Source organism: Scardinius erythrophthalmus, assembly GCF_964197995.2.
Source record: "Scardinius erythrophthalmus genome assembly, chromosome: 13".
Lineage (NCBI taxonomy): Eukaryota > Metazoa > Chordata > Actinopteri > Cypriniformes > Leuciscidae > Scardinius > Scardinius erythrophthalmus.
The window spans coordinates 26,817,129-26,839,050 of NC_138233.1; the positions used below are offsets into that span (position 1 = coordinate 26,817,129).

The 21,922-nt window shown below is 37.6% G+C and overlaps 1 protein-coding gene across 1 annotated transcript; it reads right to left on the reverse strand.

Annotated features, from left to right (window-relative positions):
- Nucleotides 1–566: 566 nt before the first annotated feature.
- On the reverse strand, nt 567–21,515 carry slc43a1a (solute carrier family 43 member 1a). The gene is made up of 16 exons (XM_081382617.1): nt 21,415–21,515; nt 21,242–21,312; nt 9,948–10,105; nt 9,578–9,755; nt 8,884–8,939; nt 7,896–7,972; nt 5,921–6,013; nt 4,422–4,546; nt 4,174–4,271; nt 3,929–4,075; nt 3,803–3,835; nt 3,582–3,714; nt 3,221–3,350; nt 2,633–2,706; nt 2,176–2,299; nt 567–1,815 (listed from the first exon to the last, which is right to left on the reverse strand). The coding sequence occupies exons 2-16, from the start codon at nt 21,244–21,246 to the stop codon at nt 1,624–1,626; spliced, it is 1,623 nt and encodes a 540-aa protein (XP_081238743.1). The 5' UTR covers nt 21,247–21,312; nt 21,415–21,515; the 3' UTR covers nt 567–1,623.
- Nucleotides 21,516–21,922: the final 407 nt, after the last annotated feature.

Genomic DNA, 21,922 nt, shown 5'->3' on the forward strand with positions numbered 1-21,922 from the left:
TTCTGGCATGTTATATGTTTGGCAACTGTTACATCACAACATTTATTTCCATCAAGAGGTGCATACATTTTTGGTCCAGATCTTGTATTGAGAGTCCAGCGCTCTGTAAAGTCTCCTCCAGCACATCCCAAAGACTTTTTAAGGACTCAGAGGAGATTCATGTGTGCAAATGATTCTTCATGATCCTACCAACCATTATTACACAATCTGAGCCTGATGAATCTTGACATTGTCATCCTGGAATATGGCCATGATGTGTCTTCCTAACATCATAATCATCACTGCAATTAATATGATCCAATCAGCATTTGCTCATTTGAATCCAAACAGCAACTTTTTTTTTTTTTTTTTTTTTTTTTTTTGTCTGTCCAGGCAGTGTATTTAACATTATTTCTGTAACTGTAATTCCTGTGTAAACACACTTATATTATATTCTAATAAAAAATTGAATCTAATAAATAACAGTATATAAATAATCCTAAAATAACACTATTGCAGTTACCACTAGATGGAGACATGCTCCATGAAGACAATATCAATCTTAGATAGAAGACTCAAGCGAACCATTCAAAATAACTGTATGAATTTCTTTAATGTTTTTGGTATTTCAAATCTGACATTCTTGCACCCGGTACATGGATACTCTCTTCCTCTCGCACATCTGCATCTCCAATAGTCCCATATGGCTTTAATGCCTCCATGTCCAGTAAGATCAAATGGCTTTGGTTTTCCACAAATCTCTAAAATGATGACTTTAAATAATAACATAAGGCACTAGTTTCACACAAATAAATGAAAACTCATATTGACATTTGAAAGAGACACCGAAAGCATGTCATTAGTTCCCAACTTTAAAAAAACACCCAATCAAACAATCCCACAAGCTTACGCAAATATCATGAATACATGTTGTATTATATACAAAGCATCAACAGCTCATACGCATTAAATGATAAAATGATGACACAATAACAGAAATACAAAAATAGAATTCCCTTTCAAAATAATGCACAGAGGGGAAAAAGCTGAATACACACTAAATTCATTTCTGCTGCTTTATAAAAAAACCCTGTCGAATCTGCCTGAAATGTTTTTGCTTTGGGATAACACGTAATGTAGTGAACTAAAAGAGGAGAATAAAGTGATACACTTTAAAAAGCTCCATTAGCAGTGTCTTTGGTGTTCGCTGAAATGCTTGTGTTGATTGTCTCTCAAGTTTTAAATCATAGACAGAAAAACAGGAACTATAATACACACAATAATCAACACTCTCTCTGTTCTGTGAAGGAGAACAGACGCTGAACAGGCAGAAACCATTCCCTCTGTGAGTCCAGAGGTTGGCTGAGGTAGTCCATGTCCGTGAATCACAGCCAACGTGTGTGCAGTTCAATAAATATTCCTCTAAAAACTTGTGAAAGCATTGCTTTTCACAGGCAGATTTTGAGATTTTAAATAGATACTCAGTAGAAGACAATACTGATCTGATAACCACATGTCTTGCATACAACAACAAAAAATGAAAAAGTTGCGTGTTTAATGAAGATGTCGGGAATGGGAGAGTTTGTCACATCTCCTGCCGATGCGGATGAAATGTGTAAAGTCCTGTGATGCTCCGTTATTGAGTTAAGCTTCCTGCGGGACGTGACCGTTGCTGTGTCCGTTGGTCAGAGGCTGGTTTACGGCTTGGTCCTCAACATAAATGTGTCCGTTACCTTTTCCTTCAGCCCTCATCTGACAAAGTTGTCTGCGGTGGAAGAGCAAGTATCCCGGCAGCAGGAAACCGGACAGTGAGAAGATCAGAAGCCCCACGTTGATCTGATCGGATTGAAAGAAAATACATTTACCATATAAAATCACATGATAGTTATTTGTCACTGAAAACACCCATAAACACAAGCCTTGCTGTCTACAGCCTAATTGTAGGATTTACTTTGAATCAATAGTCATCAAACTGAAACTTTTTCTTTCACAGAGCTTGTCACAATGCATTCTGGGTTTGCCCTCACCACAAAGGATTTAAATAGTCTTCCAATACAAGCATCTTAGAAAATCGGGTCCATGATGCCTTAGATGCGGTCTAGGTAGGCAGCTCACTTCATTGTGGATTAGAGCTATAGATTTAAATAGGAACTGGATCTTCTACTAAATATAGCAGGTAAAAATTGCATTTCTTACCCGGAAAGCATCTCCTTTCAGAGGTCCCAACATGATCATGAAGAGGGGCTGCTGCAGTAGAGCCAGCACAGCGCTGATCATAGACTGCAGCCCGGTGAGAGTGCCAAAATGATTGGATGGGTACCTGAGAAAGAGAGAGAAAACCGTTTTCAGGTTTCTTCATTTTGTGATTGTAATGAAGAGTTGTGGCATTTAAATGACAGGTCAAACGGTGCATGTGTGATTTCGTTAGGGCATCATGGTCATTTGCCTGGGTAACACTAATGCCTGTCACTGGGTCTGAATTTTACACACTCAATGCTATACTTCACACACAAACAGGGTAAACCTGATCCTGTCAAGCGCAGGATTATTAGATGCTCTTATTAGAGCAGGATAAGTCTGAACTTGACAGTGTTTAAACAACAGGTTTAGTGTGTGTGTGTGTGTGTGTGTGTGTGTGTGTTTATGTACTTACACAGCAGCATACAGGCCTCCACAACAGGAGTGAATGAAGCCTCGTACCATAGTATGCAAAATGAACGTCAGAATCTGGACAAAGAGAATGACAGTTATAAGAAAGTAACCAGATGACACATCAAAAGTTCAAAAGTTTGGAGTCAGATTTATTTAATAAACTTTTGAATTTTAAATAAAATGCTGTTCTTTTGAGCTTTCTATTTATTAAAGAATCCTGAAAACTGCATCACGTTTCCACAAAAATATTTAGCAGCACAACTGTTTTATCGACATTGATGATAATATTTCTTGAGAATTAAATCAGCGTATTAGAATGATTTCTGAAGGATCATGTAACAATTCGGCTTTACTATCATTTGAAAATAATTACAATAGAAAACATCTTAAATTGTACTAATATTACTGTATTTTTTTTGTTCAAATAAATGCAGGCTTGATGAGTATAAAAGACTTCTTTCAAAAACATTTGAAAAAACCTTAGCGACCCCAAAGGTTTGACTGGTGGTGTATATATAACATGATACTGGAATATCCATCAATCCACTCATAACGTGAGCTTCTTAGCCTGCTAGCAGTGTGTTGTTACCTGCAGAGGCAGGTTGTCTATGAGTGAGAGGATTCCAAACAGAATCAGCAGAACATTTGTGAAAGTGAAGGCTCTCATGGCATTGGTCAACTTCTGGATCTTTCTGTCACGCTTTGGTACAGCAACAGCTCTGGCGGGAGACAAGAAGTCAAAGAATGATTTTTACAGAACGATTGTGACACATATCCGAGTGAAACGGCCTCTCAAACAAGAACAAATGTAGGGCCAAGGGGAATTGATTGGACGGTTGTGGTTTGCTATTGGTGGATCTCATGTGAGTGACAGGTTGCCCCGCCCTCGTGCCACTAAACACATCATCAGAGAAGAGACTACTGAGACTAGAAGAGCTTCAATTCCTTACTCTTTTTCTCTCGCCACTGTCTTCTGATCCACCTCACACTCTTTCATCTTCCAGTCCATGATGTATCCAATCAGAGGACAAGTGACTAGACACAAGAGCTGCAGTGTGCCAAAGATGGACGAGTAGAAACTCACTGGAAGTTCAAATATGGTCACAATCAGCACATTTAATCACATTATCAGTTTCATTCATCAAACTAACAAAAGTTTGAAGGGTCTCACCTGTCCGCTCTGTCTCCTCCTCTTCTTTAAGGGCTAAACAAGACAGAAACGCATTTTAAGTCACCTGGACAGATGGCAGGTTTAATAAATACAGTGATAATGCACAAGCTGTGTTGCTTCACTTACATTGCTTCTCTCCGTGGGTGACCATGAACTCAAGCATCTTGTTCATGGCTCCCATAAAGAAGATGATTCTCAGCTGAGTCATTCCCATAGTGATCAGACTCCACAGGAAGATGGGAGAGAACACAGAGCGACGGAACGGGACAGAAGCTGAGAAAAAGATTTCCAGGAAGTTAGCTTCAGCTACACATTCACACAAGTGTAACAAAGCGTCTCAGAATGTATCACTTCATCTCAAAGCGTCTCACGTTGTGTATCCTGAGCTACAGCAGGCAGTTTCTCGGTTTCTCCTGTCGCCTCTTCAACTGGAGACAATTTGTGGTTTTCAGCTGATTTCTTTTGTTTCCTAATAAATGGTTGGAAAAGGAAGGAATAATTATTCAGAAGTTTAAAGGCGCCAGAGATTCCCTCTCAAAGAGGGTAAAAGTTAGGTAGGCTTTTTTTTAAGTAACAATACTGAGTAGGATTATATAGGTAACAAAAATGTTGGACTAACATCTCTTCAGGGGTAGGGAACCCTTCTGCTGGCCAGTTCAGAAAACAGTTGAGGCACACCAGACCTGCCAGGCCGGCCCACGTCCACATGATAACAGTAAACGACACCCCGGCATCATATATCAGCTGGAGAAAGACAAAGAGACAAAGACAAGATGTAATATTGATGAGTTTTTTTCCATTTGTATGACATGCTTGAATGGTCGGCGAAAAAAAAAAAAAAAAAAGATGTTGCTTGTCTGCGGCATCTAGTTGATGGTATTAGGTTTGAATGAGGCTGAAGAAAGCATGTAACACTAGGTTCAGCATGACAAAATAGCAAAGAACAACATGTTGCTAAATCCAGTTATAACAGAGGTCAGCATGTGCACTTCAGTACGACTTTTCTTTTAAAGAAATCAATACTTTTATTCAGCATCAATACATTAAATTGAACAAAAAAGAGGGTTCTTTTGAACCCTGAAAAAGGGTTCCTCTAAAATATAAAGCAGCAAAAAATAATGAGAACTTTTATAATAACTAAGCACCACTAATATTTAAGCATTAAATCAGCATATCAGAGTGATTTATGAAGGATCATGTGACACTGAAGACTGGATGCTGAAAAACCAGGAATAAATAATATTTTAAAATATGTTAAAATAGAAAAGTTATTTTAAATTGTAATAATGTTGCACAATATTACTGTTTTAATGTATTTTTGATCAAATAAATGCAGCCTTTACAACAGACAAGATACTTCTTTCACAAACAACGTATAAACACTAATGTACTTTCTAACCAACAGCAACATGACCATTTTGTCCAGTTTTCCAATCATTTTGATGAAAGAAATGATTACGACATTTTTTTTAGACTAACATTATAACATCAGATGTGTTTTAAATAAAATGTAAGTACATGGGGTCCATTCCGATTTCATGTTGGCATTAAAGGGATAGTTCACCCAAAAATGAAAATTCTGTCATCATTTACTCTCCCTCAAGTTGTTCCAAACCTGTATGATTTCCTTTCTTCTGCTAAACACAAAAGAAGATATTTTAAAGAAGGTTGGTAAAACAGTTGCTGGTCCCCATTGACTTCCATAGTATTTTTTTTTTCCTACTATGGAAGTCAATGGGGTCCATCAGTCGTTTGGTTACCGACTTTCTTCAAAATATCTTCTTTTGTGTTCAGCAGAAGAAAGAAAGTCCTACAGGTTTGGAACAACATGAGGGAGAGTAAATGATGACAGAATTTTCATTTTTGGGTGAACTATCCCTTTAAAATGGTTTAAAACTAAAGAATGTATTTGGCCGTACACAATCCCAGCTCAAAACCTGGAATGAATGAATATCACTTTTATATTCTGAAGTTTAAGTTGATGATTTCTACACACGTGGCACAGGTGTTTCAGCTTCCTTCAATCTGATGCAATGTTTCATCAGACTGTAGCGACTGTACATGTAGCAACTGTACATGTCAAACTGGTATAACCTTTATTTACACAAAAGAAAATACCTTGACTCCAGGGAAGGTGACAGCCGACGACGCGTACGAGCCAATCATCAGTGACAGCACGGTGGAGCTCAGGCTTCCAAACATGTTCGGCAGCTATCACAGGGAGAGAGGACACGCACATCGTTATCAGTATAGGAAAATCAGAAGACGCTGCTGATTTGCAAAACACAAAAACAGGAAAAATAACTAGATTATTTTATTTTTTGAAAACAATGTGAGTGGTGCTTGCTTGACCATGGAAACACTCGATGCTAAGGTGTTCTGGGTGGTTTCTCAATGACACAAGTCAAAAGTCAAGCGAACATCACTTGTCTAACCGCATCACGTGTCTAACTGCAACTGCCTAACTGCCTGACTTAAATACCAATAACAAAAACTTTGAGAAAAGCTGTGTGAGAAAGATGTTTGCTACTGTTAGCACGAAGTCCTGGCGTGGATTGTTTTCAAAGAACTCCCAAATTTGTTTTCCAAGAACTTTCCAAGCAGTGCTTCATTTTCCAGACTCTTGCAAACTGACAGGGATGTGCTAGTGTGTTTTACTACCCTGTGTGAAATGAAAAGGTCACAAACGCATACTTCTGAGAAACGGCACGTTGATACTTCCTTGTGGTTTTCACACACAAACACAGAGTGGTACAACAACCTGAAGGAACTTGTTACAGAAGGTTGGAAACCTTAAAGACCAGTGCAGTACCCGAAGGAAATGATGTTATTTATTTCTCAGATGTTCATAGTTCAGGAAAGTTAATAGAGTTCTCAGTTGTGTTAATGGCAAGTATTGCTTCAGAAGTTTCAACTAAAATTCCTCAGACAAATACAAGTAGACATAAGAGGCAATTACTGACGTACAGCTATAAATGCTATAATAACATAGTTGTGGAAAGAATAGCTAAGGTCATATGAAATGAGAGGTAAAGAGGTGCGTCGCTGGCGTAACAATGGTAAGAAAACCAATGTGCCTGGATGATAGATGTCAGCATTGTTTATATACTGAAAAGAGGAGGGGGCCCAACACACGACCTTGAGGTACACCAATGGTTATTTAATCTTGGAAGAATTTGATAAGAAACGGTTAGCTGAATTTTGATTACAGCGTTTGTTTGTTTTTTAAATCTGAGCATAGTGTGAGAATGTTGAGTGTGAGATTAGTGGGGCCTTTTGCTTAGAAGAGACGTCTGAAAAGGAGATTTAAGCTAAACGTTTCCATCCGCTCTTGCCTTCATATCATTGCTGTCTAGGACAAAAAAGAGTTAAAGAGATCTCATTTGTGATTGGATTTTATTATGTGTAATGAGTACACAAAATCATGGAGGTCACTGACCTGCTGATCACAAGTCAGTTCAGATAACATCACAACAACGCACATTGTGGAACATGGTAAATAGTGTTCAGTGCAATATCAGAACACGCTGTTATAGTCTCCATGCTGGTAGTGAATCACTGTCAACAAAGACGCAGAAAGTCTTATGCTATGTTTTTCTCAGACGTGTGCATCAGGATCTCATTGGATAGAAAGCACCATGTGTTGTCTAGTGTAGGGCAGTGTGTACGCATACCTCAGCAGCACTAGATGAGCAATGTAAATGCACAAGGGTAAGTGTGTTTTGGGAGCAGCTGATATATATAGTCATTCTTTCCCACACCAGGTGATATCACTAAACCGATAGGAAAGTGCGGTACAATGTTTGTGCCCTTGCTCTGTTTCAGCTAGAGGTTGATAGGAGGGAGAGGGCGTCAGAGAAGGTGTGTGGGCAGTTTAGCATTCTGATTGGTGGGCACTGAAAAGGCCAGAATTTCTCCTTCGGTCATGTGCGTCAATCCTCTGACTGGCCAAAACATAAATACACACATGCACACCCACACACTTGTCTGGACAAAATAAACTTCAAAAAAGCTTCATGTGACAGCTGCACTACAAAACATCCAAGTCACCACAGGTGCGCTTTCGCTCTACCATTTTGTATTTTCTTCTTACCGTAAGAGATGTGAAGGTCAGACAGATCCCTCCGAAGCCATTGAGTGACAGAGCCAGAAAAATGAGTGCAGAGAGGACTAGAAAGAAAGGCACAACCATTATTACACAATTGAAACAGCTGTTTGGTCAACTGAAAAATGACGCATTACATTTTATGTGTCCGCTGTATAGAGTAGCATGCATATAAATTCAGAATTTACTACTAAATGCTACATGTGAGACTCGGTGTACAACTGTGAACATATATTTTACACAAAATGTACTTATAATTTATAGAATTTACTTGGAATAAAAATACTACTACTGTTAATTCATCAAATTGGCTATTGCTAATAATCTGACAATGGTTTGGCTCTGCCAATATATCCCTTGTGCGTTTTAGACTTCAACTGCAAATTTGGAACACAATTTGTTTAGATTCATGGCTTTGATTTTCTAGCAGGTTTGGTTCAGCGTATTTTATTAAATGTATACTTAATATAAAATAATTTTCATAAATAATTTTCACAATTTTCAATTCTTTTTGTTTCACTTTTTAAACTTTTAACTTTAACTTTTGATTTGTCCTTAAACAAAAATCTTGCCAAGGGTCAAATCTGTGCTTCAAAACTTCTGATTTGTATGACTTTTTTAAATTGATGCACAAGGTATATTGATCTATCATTGCTCTATATTTAAAGGCAGCAAAAATTCATTAAAAAAAGACATCACTATACAGTAGTTAAATTGTTTCTATTGAAAAAAAATGTAGCAAACTAAATAAACAACTTTCTGAAAATAAAATTATGCTTTTTTAAATTCAGTTTTTTGAAATCCTCGACTGATTATTAATAATCAATTATCAAAATAGCCACTAATGAATTATAAACAAATTATAAACAATGTGTTGTTGAATGTTAAATGTTTTAAAAATGTTTTTAAAAACTCTGATTGATCACTGCCATAATTCGGGGACTCTTGCACATTCTTAATGTATTAGTTCGCTCACCTTCCGGTTGATAGGCTGATAGAGACATGATCATACAAGAGACCGCAAAACACGCACTGAGAAAAAAAATTAATACATGAATAATCGTTAATGAAACAAAAACAGACCAAGATAGAAATACAAATGTAATCAGGGTTTGTACAGAGACTGTACAATGAAATTCAAGCACTACTTTTTTGGTTTTCAAGGACTACAATCAGAGATCTCACTAATCAAACAATATCTTTATTTAATAGATAAATAAACTAATAAAACAAAATGGTACATATAAAGTGCAGCACATGCAATGACTTTAACCATTGAAAGGATACTATGACAAAGATATTGCTTGCCTTATTCAAATCCTTATTCATTCTTTATGCAAAACTGCAGCATTAATTTTGCATCAAAAGATTGTTTTATCGATAAAATTAAACACTTATAATAAATAACTTGAAAGTGAAAGTGCTCTTATATGCACATATTATGGGTGGTGATGGCGCAGTGGATAAGACACGTGCCTTTGGTGTGAGAGACCCGGGTTCGAATCCACTGTGAGACACCAATGTGTCCCTGAGCAAGACACTTAACCCCTAGTTGCTCCAGAGGCGTGCAACCTCTGACATGTATAGCAATTGTAAGTCGCTTTGGATAAAAACGTCAGCTAAGTGAATCAATTTAAAATGTAAATATTAGTGTGTATGAGTGTGTTCACCTTCCACCGAGGCGCAGTGGCCTGGGGCCGAACCGATCCATGAGAATACCCAATGGCAATGTGGCGGCACTTAGCAGAAATGAGCCAATGGTGAAGCCCAAGTTCAACATTTCATCCTGTTCCACACAGCTCAGCCATTCATCTGGTTCGCTAACGTTCACACTAGCAGTCTTATTTTCTACAGCGAGAGAGAGAGAGAGAGAGAGAGAGAGAGAGAGAAGGTCAATGAAAGCAAGAGACAGAGACACTTTATTAAGTTTTAATGTCTCCAAGCAGTTCAGGTTTCCCAGGAACTCTGGCTCCGTTTTCTTTTTGTGCTAGTTAGTGACTTGAGTTAGGGTGATTGTGTTTGACTTCTGCGACTGATTACCTGTACACAGGTGGGAGTAAAAGCCCTCCCTTTTGAGCATGATGAGTAGAGAGCCCCAGCCCAACAGCACAGCCGAACACAACAGATTCTCCAACACCGCTGTGACGGCCATCCACCAGCGCCTCCTGAACGCCTGTGTTAGAGAGGGAGCCATCCCCCTATCAAACAGAAAAAAAAGAGGGTCTATTAAAAAACAAAATAGATCAAGGGTCTGACAGTAAACGCATAGTGGTATATTAAAAAACATATGCAAATTCTGCCCTAGCAAACTTTACTATGACATAAGGTTCTTCGGCAGCATGACAGCAAATCTCTTATATGGTTGCATTTATTTGATCAAAAATACAGTAAAAACAATATTATTGTGAAATATTATTAAAAACTAAAACAACTGTTCTATTTGAATATATTTTAAAAAGCAATTTATTCCTGTGATGCAAAGCTGAATTTTCAGTGTCACAATCATTCTAATATGATTTGATGCTCAATAAATATTTCTTGTTTACATCATCAATGTTGAAAACAGTTTAATTATATTTAATTATCGAATTGATCTAATTCATATTTTTGAGGAAACCATGATACATTTCTTTTTCAGGATTCTTTGAAGAATAGAAATTTCAAAAGAACAGCATTTATTTATAACATTATAAATGTCTTTACTGACACTTTTGATTAATTCAATGAGTCCAAGTATTAATATTTTTCAACAACAACAACAAAAAATCCTACTGATCCCAGACTATTGAACAGTAGTGTATAAATGATTTCTACTCGAAAATTATAGATCAGTTGCATTGACTTCTGTCCTGGCAAAATGTTTGGAAAGAATTGTAAGCAAACATGTTATGTTATTACTGTATCAGTGAGTTAGGCTAGATTTTAGATCCATTGAAGTTTGCATATGGACCATACAGAGGGACAGAATATGCCACACTTACTATGATTTTATAGTAAAGCATACCCAGGACTAAATCTTGTGCACAGGCACTTTTTATTGCTTTTACCTCAGCTTTTAATACAATGCACTAGGTTCATTTGCTTTTGTAATGTGGATATAAATTCTGCAATGACGCACTTTCAGATCAACCACAACGTTTTTTTTTTATCAAGAGCACATTTTCAAAAGAACTGGTTTTAAATACAGGGGAACCACAGGGTTGTGTGCTGTCACTAGTGTTGTCACGATACCAAAATTATGACTTCGATACGATACCAGACCAAAATACCTCGATACCGAATCGATACCAAGGCAAAAAAAACTAAAACAGTAAAAGTAATTGAAAAATATGACAGAACTTACAAATCATTGTTTTATAAATTAATTTTAAAAAGCTAAAAACTCACATGACCAGCATGTTCCTGCCCTGCTTTATGACCATTCCCTCCCCTTTATTAAAGGAGAACTGAGTGATTCCTTCAGAGTAAGGATGTTGCGGTGACGGATTTTTTCCACCGGTTAATCGACGTGTAAAAAAACCGGTAATCCCGGTGTCACCGGGGTTGCGTGTCGGGGATTTCGGGTGGCCGAAAATGCGCACGTGCACACGTCTCAATTTACTTTCACTTTAATTAGCGGCAATTTAGTAGCATTTGTTTGAATTAATCATGGGTTAATTTATTTTATTCTTAATAAAAATACACAAAACAATAAGACACTCGCTTGTATTACACACATCTTTATTGCAAAATGAATAATAACTTAACACACCATGTAAAAACTAAACAAAAGCACTTATGAAACACCTTTAAAGTGCATTTATTAACAAAACGAACCACTGCACACATCGTGCAAGTATCAAACAAGAAATTATATATAAAAAATCACTATTCGTTAAATAAAGTGCCTGCCTTTTTCAGCTAAAAAAAAAACAAACAAAAAAACACCGCACAACCATCGAATATGAAACGAACGAACATCAAAAACTTCGTTAAATAAGGTAGCCTACCCGAATAATCACTGGACACTTAAGTGCAAAAAAAAAAGCTAATATAAAAATTAAACTCACGTTTGCATTTCTCTTTGAAACCAGATCTTCCGCCATCCTTTGCCAGTTAGCTCGCCTCACTCTCCTCAAATGATAAATGAAATCGGACACCTGCTGCTTTACTGCGGCGCTCGTTCCGCTTACGCTAAATTAAGAAGGCACATAGTCACTAACTGAATTAAGTGCTTTATTACTATAGGCTAAAACTTCAACACGATGGGGACGGTGACGGTGGTCAAGTGCTATGACCGGTAGGTGGGTTAAACACCGTGTATCACCGGTAACACCGACTATCGCAACAAGCCTACTTCAGAGTGAACACGAGTGAATCTGACTGCAGTAGATGTGAAAGAAATGTATAAAAATGATGTTATTTAAGCCAGTGCAAATACCTGTGTTTACATCCTGTTTTTGGGTGAAGTCCAAAGTAATCGATTGCCGAGTTTATGCGCATAGGTTTAGTTACCTATGATCACGCGCGTGAACTCGGCAATCGACTACTTTGGACTTCGACCGAAAACAGGATGTAAACACAGGTATTTGCGCTGGCTTAAATAACATCATTTTTATACATTTATTTCACATCTACTGCAGTCAGATTCACTCGTGTTCACTCAGAAGGAATCACTCACATTAGCTGTGCACTTGTAATGACACATCAAGGATGTTAAGAGCCTAAAAGCAGGTTTAGTACTTGCCCTATTGAAGTCAACAGGGTGCAATTTTTTTAAATAGAATAACTCGGTGTTGGCAACACCGATTTTTGTCGTTGTTCTCTGTATTGACAGCACTCCAAATGTACAAAAAAATGAGCTCAATGTTAAAATTGACCGGAGTTCTCCTTTAAAAATATTAAAAATAATAATTACATGTCAGTGTGAACGTCCTTACCGAGATGTTTGCAACAATCACATTATTATCAGTCATGCTAACATTTACAAACCTTTCACAACTCTGAACAGGTTGGAATGACCAAAATCTTATTTCATGATACGAGTCATTTAATATTTTTTAAAAGTAATTTTATAATTATAATATAGATATTTAATTTAATTGTATCTTTGTTATTAAAAATAAGCAAAACAACAAATTACAAACAATATGACAAATACTATAAGAGACAAATAAAATAAACAGTGCTTAATTTCTTTTTTGAAAGCTAAATAGACCCTCTGTAGCTGAAAAAATAAGGTCTTCACTCTATAAATTAACTATAGACTGATTCTTAATAAATAGATTAAATTTATTCAGTCAAGCATTGGGTGACTGTCTATTTTCTTTTGTTGTTGGATTAACATTAATCACACAGAATATTACGCTGTCGGTCCGGCCCTTTAAGACCTGCACGTATCCAATACATTGGAACATATACGATTTCTTTTTACAAACGGTTTACATTCACTTAAAGGAGAACTCCGGTCAATTTTAACATTGAGCATTTTTTGTACATTTGGAGTGCTGTCAATACAGAGAACAACGACAAAAATCGGTGTTGCCTACACCGAGTTATTCTATTTTTAAAATTTGCACCCTGTTGACTTCAATAGGGCAAGTACTAAACCTGCTTTTAGCCTCTTAACATCCTTGATGTGTCATTACAAGTGCACAGAAAATGTGAGTGATTCCCTCTGAGTGAACACGAGTGAATCTGACTGCAGTAGATGTGAAAGATATGAATAAAAATGATGTTATTTAAGCCAGCGCAAATACCTTTGTTTACATCCTGTTTTCGGTTGAAGTCCAAAGTAGTCGATTGCCGAGTTCACGCGCGTGATCATAGGTACTAAACCTATGCGCGTGAACTCGGCATTGTGCACTTGTAATGACACATCAAGGATGTTAAAGGAGTCATGACCTGCAATTTTCACTTTTCCACGAGAATCAATGTATGTTATGATTGCCTAACGATTATACACTGGCCTGGAAGCCGATATTTAAAAGTGAAGCGTTCGTTTACCCCAGGGTTCATAAACCAGCGCGCGTGCACGCGCACTCAAATACGAGATTTTGATTTCAGCCCCGACTTGACGTCATGACGGGGCAGGATATACCATATATGGACACCGCAGACCTGCCACAGGAAGTGCGCCCTGGCGCCCCTCCTCCCCTCATATTCAGTCGAGAAAGAAGCAGAAACGTAGTGCACACTGAGTTGCTCTGTTGTTGACTGCCAGAATCAACATGTAAATGTGTTTTCTCTCCCAAGAACGGACCAAGCTGTCAGGGACCAGTGGATTAAATTCATTTTTAATGACGCGGTTCCTACAACCCTTCCCACTGGCTTAACGTTATGTGTCTGTGCTAACTAAACATTTTACGCCAGAATCCTTCACAAATTTGAGGCAATATCAGGCGAAGTTGGCATCGAAGCTCGGGAAAAAGGGGCCATTTTCAACAATCAGACACTTGCCTGCAATTGAAACAGTAAGAATGTGTTTTTATTGCTCTACTCTGTGTAACAAACAGCAGCTAACTGCTAATGCGGCTATTGTATGCTAGCGGGAGTATTAGCTTCGAGGTAAACATGGGGAATGGCTGCTAACGTTACTTTGCAAACAACAAATGACTGAGATCATCATGAATTCGGCTATTGTATATTGATTGCCTAACGCTTATATATGAGGCGCCGTCTAGTTTGTGTGTGTGTGTGTGTGTGTGTGTGCTCGCGTCTCATATGAGTATGTGCGCGAGTTTGTGTGTGTGCTCGCGTCTCAAATGAGTATGTGCGTGGAGAGTTCATATACATGTATGTGTGACTACTTAGTATGTATGCAAGCGTGTTTCATATATGTGTGCGTGAATGAAGTTTGATTTAAGCCCTAAACGGCGCCTCATACTTCGGGTCGGGTCGGGTTCATTCATAATTTGCGCCATGATGTCATTTTGTAATGATATGCTAAAGCGTCACCTGCGGTGTCAACCCCCTCCTTCCTGCCACCAATCAATGCGCCCCTCATTTGCATCATTAAAATGACTGTCCACGACAGCCAAAATATCGCATCAGATCTCGCGAGACAATAATGCCTTCAGAAATAAGGGTCTGAGGAGCTCTGTGTTTAATTTTTTTCCACTTTTCTTTTTTAGAAGGGCCTGAAAGACTATAATACAGCAGTAGGTATCGAAGGTAATACTAGGTCATGACTCCTTTAAGAGGCTAAAAGCAGATTTAGTACTTGCCCTATTGAAGTCAACAGGGTGCAAATTATAAAAATAGAATAACTCGGTGTAGGCAACACCGATTTTTGTCGTTGTTCTCTGTATTGACAGCACTCCAAATGTACAAAATGAGCTCAATGTTAAAATTGACCGGAGTTCTCCTTTAAGACATACCCGACTGTGTTTACGTGAATACTCGCCATGACGTGCATTTTTACATATCATTTTGACTATTCAAACCTAATAATGCATGCATGCAAGTTTCTTTGTCAAGTGCTGCGCGTATATATTTTACTGTTCTGCTTCCGTTGTTTAGTGAATGTACACGTCCTGACTCCTGCTGTCACACAGCTAGGCAAATTAAGAAATACTGCTCTTATTATTTAGAGTACTCTGTCACTCTTAAATTACCGGTACTAATAAAAGTTAATATCGTATCATTTTTAATAGCAAGGTATCGCGATACCTTTCTAGTACCGGTATATCGTGCAACACTAGCAGTCACTACTCTTACTCTCAATATATACCAATATGCTATAGAGTTATACATCTGGGTAGGGTTGCACCAGCTGTTCGTAAGTTCTTTCGTAAAGTCCACACTAGAGGCTTAGTCAAGTCAAGTCAAGTCATCTTCATTTATATAGCGCTTTTAACAATGTAGATTGTCTCAAAGCAGCTTTACAGAGATAAGCGTATAATTTAAGGTAACAGAGATTGTTTCGGCTTTACAGCAGAGTTAAGTTATTTCCATCTAAAGTTAGTTTTAATTGATTTGGTTCCGTCGCAATGATCATTTGTTATTAAATTAGGGGCCGCTAAGACGACACCATTCTCTCTACACAGACTTTAAACGCGAACCTGTGAGAAACGCTGATGGCGGTCACATGCGCATTTAGAATGGGTTCTATAGTTATGTGCGTTAGAATATACGCAGGTTTGGAATTCCCTACAAGCCAAGCCTAAACAAAATACTTGTCTTTCCTTATAAATTTTGATAAGGAATTTTATTTTATTTGTTGCTTTGGGGTAGGACCGCGAGACGAATTAGTAATAGTAACTACTAGCTAGTTTGTAACTAACTCTGTACTTTATTTCGTTGCACCATTTGTTCGTAAGGCAGAATGTAGCTAGTAGCCTAGGTCGTAAGCTCTTCGTAAAGTAATGCGTAGTCGCATAATATGACGTTTAGCCTCGATGATCCAATAGCAGCCTTCAAATACGTGAGCAAAAGTTGTATTGAAATGCTGTAAATTTCAGTTTATCCTTCATTCTAACTTCTTTCGCCTCACTTAACTAACAGTATAAATACGTTTCCATTAAATACGATAGCCTACTTGATCATTAATAACATAAGTGTTTTTAATATGTAAATAACATTCAGAAACTGTATTTGAAACAAATTAATAAGGATAAATAAATATGTAATGATGAAAAAAAACATAAGAAATATTATATTATATTTTATATAAGATTTTATGTAACATGCACAACACGATGGGCCGATGGGACAGGATGCACACAGCAGCGCTGTAGGATGTACGTGTTGATCAGCCGCTAGCAAAGTTATCTATTAACATAATGTTCTCTCTTTTAAAATGTAAGCGAGTTTAAATGTCAGCATTATCATATGTCTAAAGAATTGAAGTCTGTCAGGTAAAAGAGCTTATTAATGCAGTTCAGTCGGTCTGATATTTTAGTCCAACCGCTACTCCTGATCGGAGGCTATCATAAATATTTAGTTTATACGTAAAGTTACGCTTCAACTAAGTTTAATTTAAATATTTAGTAGTGCATAAGTTGTATCTTAGTGCCCATTTACGTCAAAACTAGCAACAAGCAAGTAACAAGCATGGATGCGCAGGGAGTTCTTGGCCAGAACAGAACAATACCGCCAATCCTAACTGTATGCTAATTATGCTGTATGCTAATTATCAATCGTACTTGACGATAGTGTATCTGACAGAAATGTGGTTGTTACTGAAGACTGGTGCAAATCGAGTGGTTTGCACATAGTAAATGTGACATAGGAAAACAACACAACTGATCTTCAACGTTAATTCTGTTAGTTAGGGAAACTAATGTTTAATTATTATGCTGTTGAAATTGTGGAACGTTTTAAGTGTATGGGAACATATGATACAAGTCTTAGTTTTGGTGAGAATGTAAACAATAGGCTAATTTAAAGGGTTAGTTCACCCAAAAATGAAAATTCTGTCAGTAATTACTCACCCTCATGTTGTTCCAACCATGTAAGTCTTTCGTTCATCTTCGGAACACAAATTAAGATATTTTTGATGAAATCTGACAGAATTTTTACTCCTCCATAGGCTTCCAGTGTGACCGAAACTCACCGGCCCAGAATAGTTATTAAAACATCGTTAAAATAGTCCAAGTAACTACAGTGGCACTACATTAAGTTTATCATGCGACGAGAATACTTTTTGTGCGCAAAAACAAACAAAAATAACGACTTTATTCCACTTTTCATTTCCTTCTCTCTGGGCCTCGTAGTGTTTTTGCGCTGCGTGTCTGTGTTGCACGTCATCACGCAACACACACATGACCGGCGTCGGCCAATAGTGAGCCTACGTGGTGACGTGTAACACAGACGCGCTGCGCAAAAACACTACGAGGCCCAGAGAGAAGGAAATGAATAGTGGAATAAAGTCGTTATTTTTGTTTGTTTTTGCGCACAAAAAGTATTCTCGTCGCTTGATATACTTAAGATTGAGCCACTGGAGTCACTTGGACAATATTAACGATCTCTTTAATAACTTTTCTGGGCCAGCAAGTTTCGGTCACACTGGAAGCCTATGGAGGAGTGAAACATGGCTCAGATTTCATCAAAAATATCTTAATTTGTGTTCCGAAGATGAACGAAGGTCTTACGCGGTTGGAACAACATGAGGGTGAGTAATTTCTGACAGAATTTTAATTTTTGGGTGAACTAACCCTTTAAGGTAAAAAGTTGTTATGCGTAAACTGAAGAGCTTTGATGTCATGGGCCGTTCACAGGACACCGTTTTCAACTAAAAACCAAAAACTTTATGCGTTTTGGCCGTTCATTTACACGGCAACAGCGATTTGGGCCTGAAAACGTAAACTTTTGAAAATAGGTTTCAAAGTGAAAACGCTACCGTTAACGTCTCCGTGTAAACTACAAAACCGCAACTCTGTGAAAACGGTGACGCATGTGCATTACTTGTTACTTTCCTCAAGTTCGATCTAACTAACTAGCCCATTTTTTTAGCTACAGGCACTATGAAATTAGTCTTAAGACAGGTACATTGCTTAGTCAAAAAAATATTTCAAACACATCGCTGGTGGATATTTTCATGACATTTCAGAAATTGTTCAGTTGTCCACTTGGTCCACAAATCGTAATGTGAAGCCTTCATTCTTGAAATCTCTGGCAATTCTTGTGAATTGTAAAAGAGAGACACACCTAACCATTTCCGACAACTTACTGCCAGTCAAAAGCTCTTTAAACAGGGGTGTGTCCAATCAATTTGCATTGGCTGCTATTTGTGAAACATCTTGAAAAACCACCAGCGATCATATTGTGATGCTGTGTACCAAATTAATTTGATAAATCAGAGCTTAAAGGCAAGATAAATGTGTACCTTCTGATTAGAGATAATAAAAAAGTGAGTCCAAGTTTTTGTTTGTAAACCGGGTCAACTTATCCCATGACATGACTGCAAGAGATCGGTCATTATAACTTTGATGACCAAAACACCCACTAACACACACACACACACACACACACACACACACACAATAAAGAAAGAAAGAAAGAGATAAGAGTAGTGGGGGGGGGGGGGGGGGTTACAGGCAATACAAAGAGGGAGACAGAGCCAGAGAGAAGAAACTGCAGGGATCTCAGCAGGACACTGATTCAGCGTGTTGTGTTTAATACGATTAGACGCAGTCCACTAGATGTCTTTGTCCTCAACACACAGGCTTATGGGAGGATTTTTTTTGTAACTCACACGGTGGCACGTGCTCAAAATAACCTCCACTGATATCCTCCTGAATGAGAGAAAGCAGGTTTCACTACCTGGCAGTTTCACAAAGAAAGAAAGAAAGCCTTTCACACTTTTTTTATCTTCAAGAGGACTCAGTTTAGGTCAGGCACATGTGTGTTTGTTCACAGTATGAGTGAAGACGGTTTTGGGTTTTCATGTTATCAAGTGTTTAGTGAAAACAGTAGGTATCTACTGTAAACCTGTTGGCACACAGGTATGTGAACCACATTGCTCACATTGCACAGTTAAAAAGTAACTATTGACAGTTCTGTCCAGTGAGTCATGCGACACTCGACTGGAACAATTCACGTTGTGTGTGTGTTTGCAGGGGACCACTGAGGTCCTGTACGCCGGTTCATTACTCTCTGAGCAGAGAAATGGAGGATGGCCCCTATAAAATGCTTATTCCAGCCCTGGGCCCTGGGAATTTTACAGTTGATGCTTTTAGTAGAGGATGCTTTATAATGAAGTTCAAGCACCAAAAGTGAGTGAAGTCTTGGGAGCACTTCAAGATTGTAATATTTCACACTCTGGTGCTCTTCGGACATTTTTATAATTTTGTACTTCATTGAAATGGTACAAAACTTGGTAAAAGTTTTGCCACTTGCTATGTGAACACAAAAACTAAATCATTGACATGATTTGAAAAGGTTAAATGGTCCCGAAAAACAATTGTAATGAATGGGAAATGAATGGGAGACAAATTTAGTGAAAACTTTTGGCACTGTGGCCAAACAAAATCTTATTGAAAGCTCATTTTTTGAGATATCAAGCTCAAATTTGGAACACAACTTATTTAGATTTATGGCTTTGATTTTCTTGCCGTTTTAGAGTAAATATGCATTTCATATAAAAATTGAAAATAGTATTTTTGTGCATTTTTCATGACAATAAACGTAACGTTCTGTGACTTTTTTTTAAGTTCACTTTTTTAAACTTTTTTCGGTTCAGCAATAATCTGCCAAGTGTCGTCTTTAAAAGGAGATCAAACTTAAGTCTGTTATCTAAATTAAAGCATTCAAGACCAAGTTGGAAATGTTATTTTCAGGTCTATGCTCAGAAAGTGAATAAATGGATTATAAAATATAATGTATAATAAAATTATAAATATAATTCAGTACCACAAAATCCCCTAAAAATACAAAATATTAAATAAAAAACATTATCAAACTAAAATATAGTACATTCATTTAATTGAAATAAAATGTGGTAATTTTTTACCTCTGGTGGGTTAAATGTGCCCTAAATTTCCATTTGAATCAAATCTTTACAATCCTTTATTATCTCTGGTAGTAATAGAATTGAATATTGTCCTGCTGAGGAATCGAATCTTTTAAATGGACAAATCTTCCATGATCCAACACAGTAACCGAACTGAGTCTTTTTGAAACCTTCTTAAAGTATTAGCTAGGCCTACTTGACTTTTAAAATCTGAACAGACTGTAAAACACGAGGCATCAAACGACTGAGGATCTAAATTTGGGTAGCGTGTTCCACCATCGTTAGAAACTATGGATGTACATCGTTCGAAAGGCATTAATCGAATCGATTCCTCAATGAAGATCCATCAGTGAGACACTCGGCGGGGGGAAATGTTTTTCTGGTCTAGGCAAACTCTTTTCCTATTTCCTATTTCCTATTTCCACAGAGGACAAAGGGTTTAGCTTTCTCGGCGTGTCCCAAGGAGAAACAAATGTAGGGTCTAGGCTACTCTCTCGACGGGATTACACAAACAAACAGTTTTTCCTCAGCCGATGAGATGCTCAAGGTCGCGCCACATGCGCGTTCCACGACTACAATAAAACACGCCTGTCTCACGCGCAGTCTTAAGTAGAAAGTTAGCTCATACAAAATACATTTGAGCTCTTTTAAAATACAACAAACGGACATTTTCCGTAAAAAAAAAACAACTTTTTTTTTTTAAGGAAACACGGGAAACTCATTAAAAGCTGAATTCAGAGTCAGAACTCGCCACGTGTCTCTATGTGTAGTTACCAAAGTCTCTATTTACATTAACGTTAGCCTTAAGATGAACCCACCAACCTACACAATGCACTTGTTCCTTAATCCTTTACTTTTCTTTAAAAAAATATGTATGATGGCTTAAATTGAATTAACTTACTTCATTTCTGTATAATTTCCTAATGTCAACCGCAACGTTACGTTGTTTCCTGGTTTCCTCGGGTTTCGGCGCTAAAACAGAATACAGATATTACCAATTCTCTCCTGTTGCCGCCGAAGTCAACTCGATAGTGGAGTTATCTGGCCTGAGCTTCTGTTCCTTGTGTTACTAACCTCCTATATTTAACAATGATGGATAGAGTGAGAGTAACCATATGATATCTATGAGAGTAACACCCTCCACGCTGTCCCCCCTTTTTCTTCTTCTCGTGCTCGCTCCTCAGCTTGTGGGCGTATGCATTCAGTTACTGTAACTTACATTACTATAGGCTAGTAAGGCTACAATACCTTTACGAACAGTTAGTTACACAATAGTTAACAGTTACTACTGTGACAAAGTTTTGTTTAGGCTACTTCTCAGTTGTGGCTATAAAGAGGCTGCCGCTGTTTAATGTAGTGACTAGCCATAACTACAGCATTTTAACGAACACGGTAACCATGGTAACTTTAAGAGTTCAGTTTGAAAGATTATAGCCATGTCATAATTATTCAACCTCACATTCAACGCTGCTGTTTTTAAGTCACTTATTTGTATGGTACAGAATTGTATTAAAACACTTTGGAGGACAAAACAGAATTATAGCTTGTTCTGTTATACATTCATACATTTAGTCCATGCATG

Coding starts and splice junctions, on each gene's coding strand:
- slc43a1a (XM_081382617.1), bottom strand. Junction 4,272..4,421: donor TTCCCTACCCCTGAAGAGAT/GTTAGTCCAACA, acceptor ACCATTTATTAG/GAAACAAAAGAAATCAGCTG. Junction 1,816..2,175: donor TGAAAGGAGATGCTTTCCGG/GTAAGAAATGCA, acceptor CAATCCGATCAG/ATCAACGTGGGGCTTCTGAT.